The sequence below is a fragment of the Danio aesculapii genome, chromosome 8, assembly GCF_903798145.1.
Source record: "Danio aesculapii chromosome 8, fDanAes4.1, whole genome shotgun sequence".
Lineage (NCBI taxonomy): Eukaryota > Metazoa > Chordata > Actinopteri > Cypriniformes > Danionidae > Danio > Danio aesculapii.
Window position 1 is genome coordinate 19,649,437 of NC_079442.1, and position 7,080 is coordinate 19,656,516.

General features: G+C 38.9%; 1 protein-coding gene across 1 annotated transcript in view; it reads left to right on the forward strand.

Annotated features, from left to right (window-relative positions):
• gpat2 (glycerol-3-phosphate acyltransferase 2, mitochondrial) overlaps positions 1–6,817 on the forward strand; it is a 119,801-nt gene extending 112,984 nt beyond the window's left edge. Inside the window, exons 20-21 of the mRNA XM_056463377.1 lie at positions 6,087–6,142; positions 6,326–6,817. Of these exons, the coding sequence (XP_056319352.1) occupies positions 6,087–6,142; positions 6,326–6,442 (173 nt within the window). The 3' untranslated portion in view covers positions 6,443–6,817. The remainder of the gene's footprint in view (positions 1–6,086; positions 6,143–6,325) is intronic.
• Positions 6,818–7,080: the final 263 nt, after the last annotated feature.

Consider the following 7,080-nt stretch of genomic DNA (forward strand, 5'->3'; position numbering starts at 1 on the left):
TGGAAGTGTTGTTTTAATGGAATTTGATACCGCACGGTGAATGGGAGAAAAAAAAAAACCCGTTAACTTAGATGCACTCGGTTTCTACAGGACGGTAATTGTTTGATTAGAGTGTTTGCATGTTTACACTCGGAGAGCAGCATTTACAGAGGATCTTTCACTACATAATATTGTAGTGAGATTAACGTACTGTAAACTTAGTAACTAAATCATTTTGACTAAGGTATGTCTTTAGAAACTGAAAGAGTACTGCTGACGACACTAACTTTGCCATCTGAATGAACATAAACAAAGAACACTGATCACACACTTACCAAATCTGTAGAGATAGGACAATCAACACCAAATGAAACTGCATCGTGTTTTTAAAAGAAGACGAGTGGCAAATCCGGATTTGACCAGTTTCAGACGTGAAAAGCTCTCGGGAATAACTGTTCCTTACAAATGTATTTTTGTCGCATGTTAGCAGAGCATTGTAATCCACACGTGGGTCCAGTTGCGCTCTCATAGCGGGGAAATGAAAACAAAACCTTCTTTGCAGCACATTTATAAACACAACACTGACGACCCATGTCTCCATACAATTCTTTATCTTCCACTTATTTTAGTTACGGTTGGCAACACAACGTAGCGTCTCTGCTGTCTGAACACTGTAACGGGTAAAAACAGTCTTTAAAGCTATATCATGCATAATAATGAAGTTGCACCTCATACACAGTAGATCGTGCTGATTGGCAGACTGGAAAGACTTCCAAGACGTCACGCTGTACTCGCTGGTACAGACATCCAGCCTCACACTGAAATTCGCACAAGGATTGCAAAAAAAAAAATTCTTTTCAAACCAGAAGAACGAATTTTCACTCTTTTTTTTTATTAAATTTGTGTGTCCTAATAGTTTTTTTAGCAGCGTGGGACACATATACGACTGTCAACATCTCAAAAAATGTATTTTGGTGTTTTGTGACCCTTTAGGATTCCCATCCCAACCTAGAAATCCCATTAGAAGCAAATTTCTGCATTAGTGAATGCGGTACAGTGACTGAAATTGAAACAACTGAGTCATTTACCTGCCCTGGTGTTGTCTAATACCATATCCTCTATATTTATATCAGATATTTTTAATTAAATGCCTTGTTTGCGCTCTTCCATATAATGACACTAAATAGGGAGCAACAGAATTGTCCCATGCAATAAATGTTATGCATGTATACAATACAAATATATTAGTTGTATCTCATGTTTAATTAATCTTGCTTTATCATTGAGTACATTTACATTGACACCAATATTCTGATTTAAATGTAATTAAGACAATACTCTGATTAAGAGTCTATCATATAAACAGTGTTTTTTGATTCATTTATTTCGATTAAGGTCATAATTGAACTAAATAGCATTATGGAAGTGCAGTACAGACATGTAAACACTGCAGTCAAACTCTTAGAGTCATGTAGGATTTTCGCCGCATTTTGTGACAGGATAGTCTATACACACACACGGCTGTTTGACATTATTCTCTACACCTACCAAGTCATTGAAGGACCACAGACACCTGCATCATGAAATGCGGAGGTTATATTTCCCCATACGGCATGCGATATCATATTCCATTAAAACAACACTCTTCCAGCAGTTCATACTCTAATCCAATATGTCGTTTGTCATGAGGGGCATGCATGAAATGTTCCTAATTGAAAGTGAAAGTGCCAAACTACTGTTAAAGTCGACAAATCAAAAATGAAACGCCTGAAATTACATGAAACACCAGAGAAAATGTGGAGAACGTGGTGACGTTAAATAAATTATGCGCTATAACATGTAAAACAGGATCATGAAGTGAAGTTTCATAAACTAATTTCGAGAGGAGCACGTGATATGATTGAGCACGACTGGCTGCTTATCTGTAATCAGTAATAATCCAATTAGAGTGATCCTAGTTTACAATAAATGGATCGTTTTCTTCCTACTGCTCTATCTTCGTTTTGGAAGAATCCCCCCTTCCACCCCAACTCCTCCTTTTTCCTCCCTTTTCAAAGGGGGAACTCTCGAGACCTGCCTGATCTCAGCTCTCCCGATATGCTTATTGAACGGGCGGGAGCCTTGAGCTCAAATATCTCCGAGCTCAGGGTTCTCTCCCGGGACAGCATGCCAAACCTGCTATAAACGCTAAGCATATCTAAGTGGGAACTCTTGAAAGGGACATTCTTGTAGGATGTACTGTGCTGCGGTGAAAACCAAACTAAAAAAATCTTAATTTAAAAATCCTAAATTTAAATATGACAATAATACACATTATAACAATATTTCTGAAACTGCATTTGAATAGCAATAAAATAGTATTAAATTCAACAAACTTTATTAAAGTTCTTAGAAGATGACGGTTTAAAAACTACATTTTAGTTTAATTTCTACATTGAAAACATAATTTCTCTGACATTTTTAATATAAATATAAAGTGAAATGTTAAGTTTGACATTAATGGTGCTTTTAAAAAGTCCTTGAATCTGCTGTTCATGAAAGAGTGGGAACCCTGATTCAAATGAATTTAAAAATTTATTCTAATACCATATCCACCAAGCTGGAAACTCAACTCTGACTGAGACATTGCACTAGTTTTATTGACGTTCAGCGCCTTTGAGTCTGGGCATATTCGTGAATCGCACTTCAAACTTCAGCTCAAATCTCGCAATCTGGATTTGTTTGTGATCCAAGTCCTACCGTTGTTTCTGGGTTGGAGTTTTGGACTGCCGCTGTGTCAGGTTCCTGCTGTGGTGCTTTGGTGGATCATGTGGGAGCTTTCTCTTCTCTTTCTTTTCACTCCTTTCTTGGCCAGCCGATTGTTGTTGTTCTTCAGTTTGGTAGATCTTGGAGCTGTGTTATTCACATCTGCCCCCTTGACCAGCCGTTTGGATCGATTTCATCCAAACTTTCTTTCTTTCTTTGAGGACGTAAGATTTCTTTCTGACTTTAGTGGCTGTGGATCTTTGATTTATTCTGCTGTACTGTAACTTCATAGTTTCAATATGGACAAACTTGAAAATCTATCTAAGCTGTCTGCAATCGGATTTGAAATTTGAAAATGCAATCTCCCCCTCAGACATTTTATTACTATTATTTAACAATTGGAAGATGACTTGGGGTGTGCTCACACTATGCTATCCGAACCATGCCCAGGCACGTTTGACGGCCATTTCCAGGTTCATTTGACATGTGTGAGTCATCCGAATTGGGCCCTGGCGAAGTTCAGTTGGCCGGCCGTGGCCTGGTTGGAAGTGGTGTGCCAGAGCGTGGTTCGGTTGGGTTTTGGCGCAGTACGCTTGTAGCATGAAACTAAAGACTTTACGTGACTTTTAATGGATTTATTAGTAATTCTTACTTTTCAATAAACGTGAACTGTGATTGTTAAATAAAGATGCAAACCCCCCGCTGCACGACAGCTGCCACCTTCAGCAAACCTCCTAATAGAGTGGAGAAACTATGACGTCAATTTGTATGCAAAAACCTTGAAGCGAGTTCGCATTTTAGCAGTTCCGGTTCCCTAGTCCCAAAGTCAATGGCTATTTTAAATGGGATTTCGGTTAAATCGCTTGTATAAGGTTCGCGGCTAACACAAACTCAAGATACTTTCACCTTTTATTCTACAACATAAAACACATCAGTTAAATCACACTCCTGATTTTTTTTATCGGTTAAGCTTCTTTAAAACGACGTTTGTTATCAAGTTGCTCAAGATGACTACAGGCCGTGTCTGAGAAATTATACGTCATCTAGCTGAGCTGGTATGGAATGCAGCTCGCTTGTGTTGAGCATTTGGATTTGTCTGTTAAGTATTTTCATGACTAATATTTTATAGTTTGTAGTATTTTCCTAATTGGAAATTCATATTGTGTGTAGATAATGCCTTCACTTGTAGAGACTGTCAAGATATTAAATTGTTGATCAATTATTTTAATTAAACGATATTATGAAGATACTGCTTACCAGTGCAGCCTGTCTCTTTCCTGCTCTCAGTATTGCAAACGTGTGAGTAAAGGTGTATGGGCTGCTTTTCGCGGCTGGGCCCCATGTAAGATGGGCCCTCAGATGACATGAAAACGACTATCATATATCTTGGTTCCTCTGAAAGGCCCGCTCTCAAGAGGCTCTGATTGGTCAGTTAACATAATGTGCTGTGATTCGTGGATCGGCTCCACGTCACCATGTCACGCCTCTACAAGCATGTGCTTTTGCGCTGTGTAAACAGTCAGAGCAACTGTTAGCACCGTTAGCTGCCTGAATCAGACAAAAAAAAATGAAGAGCACACAGGTGAACCTCACGCCTGCTCTCTAAAATCAAATCTGACAAGTGTCTTTCACATATATTCAGAATAAGCATGTGTAAGTAAAATGAAATGTTCTCATATCTTTTGCGAGTTTGTTTAATTAAGATGTAGAACGCACAGAAAGCAGCTGCATAGAGAGACACTGAAAGCGCTGCTGAAGATTGTGGCTGCTTACAGCAGTTTAACTGATAAATATGAATTTGTAGCTAAATTGTTAACTGTGCCAAACATTATTTCCCATTGTTTACAGCCTTTTTAACGTCCTCGTTACAACATACTTGACACTAGACACTGTGCATGTAATTGATTAATTTTAACAAATAAAAATACAGGTTGTGGCTCACAATCCACAGCTTCGTCGGTTGGAGGAGTTTTTAGCTGAATCCAGCAGTAAACTGTGACAGATTCTTGAAGCTGTCCTTTGTCAAATGCTAGCTATATATATTTTAATAATTCTCTGGAACATAACTAAATTTAAATTGTAAGCATTTCTCTCTGTGTGTCATGTCCTTTGGAAGCCCAAATACAGAAAGAGAACAAACTTTGTGGAAATAGCAGTGTTTGGACGCCATTTTAGCTTTCTCTGCTACATTACAGCACTACAGCGCCTCTCGCCGCACCCCGTTGCTGCGCGGTTCGAATGTACGTAACCGGAATTTCTTGTGATCTCACTAGCCCGAAATCTAATTAATAATTCAGATCTAATTAATTCAAATTAATTATTCTGCAAATATTTAGTCTTTAAAATAAGCAAATATTCTGACTCTGATTTTGGCTGTTTTTCCTCTCTTGTCTCGAGTGTGATCGGCGTGACCCACGGCACATGCAGTGTGATTTGCTGTGCATGCTGTTTGTGTTACTCTGTAATAACACTTGCTGGCAGTGAGGTTTTTATTTTCCTTTGTGTCGAGTTTCTTTGCTGGTGTTTTGTTTTTTTCTGAACGCAACCTTAACGTACAAGTGGCTCACTCATTTTGAGGCGGGAACCGGCAGACGTGCCACAACTTTAATCATGAGGTGAACACAAAACAACAGTTTCCATCTAGAGCTCCTTCATGGGACTCGACACTTGTAAACACTCGCTCTATGTGGCTCGCATGCCTCCGCCCACACTCGTCAGCACTACCAAGCCGACCAATCACAGAGCTTGCACTACGCATCGTGACGTGTAGTTACATTTTTTGAGAAGTGCGCCTCAGCCACGGCGAGGGCTATGCAACCACGCTTGATGCAGAAGTATAAATCAGCCTTAAGGCTCCATCTGATTGCTCAATTTTACATAACCATTGCATGCAGCACACAAATGCTTGGCATATAAATTAAAGATAATTTCTCCTGCATGTCTGCGATACGTATATCACATATACTTTTATCGCGATAACGATAATTTTACGATACATTGTGCAGCCCTAGTGTGACCCCAGCTTTAGATAACACACTCTGTTGTCGATTCCAGCATCTCTCCTCTTCAGGATCTTTGATAGATAGAGCATAAAAGAAAGAGTCTTTAACTGTTCAACACGCCCTACATATAACAGATGCTGACAGCTCCATGCGTTATCTATAATGTATTATTAATCTCGCTGCTTTTTAACAGACTTCTGAATCACATCTGTGTAATCTAACTCCGCCGAAGCCTTGATGTTTTAGAAGCGAGTGTCTGCGGATCAGATTGGGTGTCCAGCATTATTAAATAACACTCAAGGGTCACGTGACCACTCTGCGTCGCTGTATATTTGATATGTCTGTATGAATCTTCTTTAGAGAGCTCATCTGTCGACTTGGTGAAAATGGCTCTTCGTACCTTCATTGATCTTGGGGTAAGTGATTCTATACATCCTGATTTAGCACACACACATTCATCTAGAGAAGCTGTAAATAAAAGCACAAGGCAAGATTAACCGCAGACGGTGAAGCGTAAGGAAATGTAGCAGGGGTGGTAATAAAGGACAGTTAATTTGGCCTCTGAGGACTAAACAACACGTTATTTTCCTGCGCTCCAGGTGCTGATTGAGGACAGGCAGAGAGAAGATGTGTATCTCGACGTCAATCCGCTCTTCTCGCAGGGCGCTTACAAAGAGAAGCTCGTGCAGTTTTTCAAACAGTTCATGTTTAACTGAAGAAGAAAAGTACAAGACTCAAAGAGAAGTCAGACTCAGCTGGGAATGAGAACAGAAGGTGATTCTGACATTACTGTTTACTTCCTCACCATTGGGTGTATCATTCATTAGCCATGTTTGTTTTTACATAGTTTGTTTGGCCTAGTAGTTTAATACTGCAGTGTGTGTGCTGCTGAGGTAGCTTTCCATTGTTGGAAGCCCATACATTTAATTTTTTATTGTATTATTCAGATAATTGTTGCGCTGTTAAAAACTTCCACAAATTACTTGTTGTGACTAAACTAATTTCGTTTTTGGACGAATAACCTAAGTTGAAAATGATTGGTTCAATTCTTTTATAGTTCTAAAGTTAAACTCATTTAGTGAAAGTAATTGTTTTAAGTAGACCCCATGTTTTTATTTTCAGAGTGCATAATGCTCTGTGTTTATAAAGTTCAGCTAAACATCAAAAAAGATGGGTTTCTTATTTTCAGTGAGTTGTTTGGTGTATTATTAAGCTTTCGTTTAACTGTAATGACTATGTAATGGGCTTGGTTCAGTACAAAAGTTTCAGATAATTGACTTAGTTGCAGTGTTTCTTTCATGGTTTGATTTATTTGTCATGCAGCACTACATATGAATGCTCCGCTTTATTACCT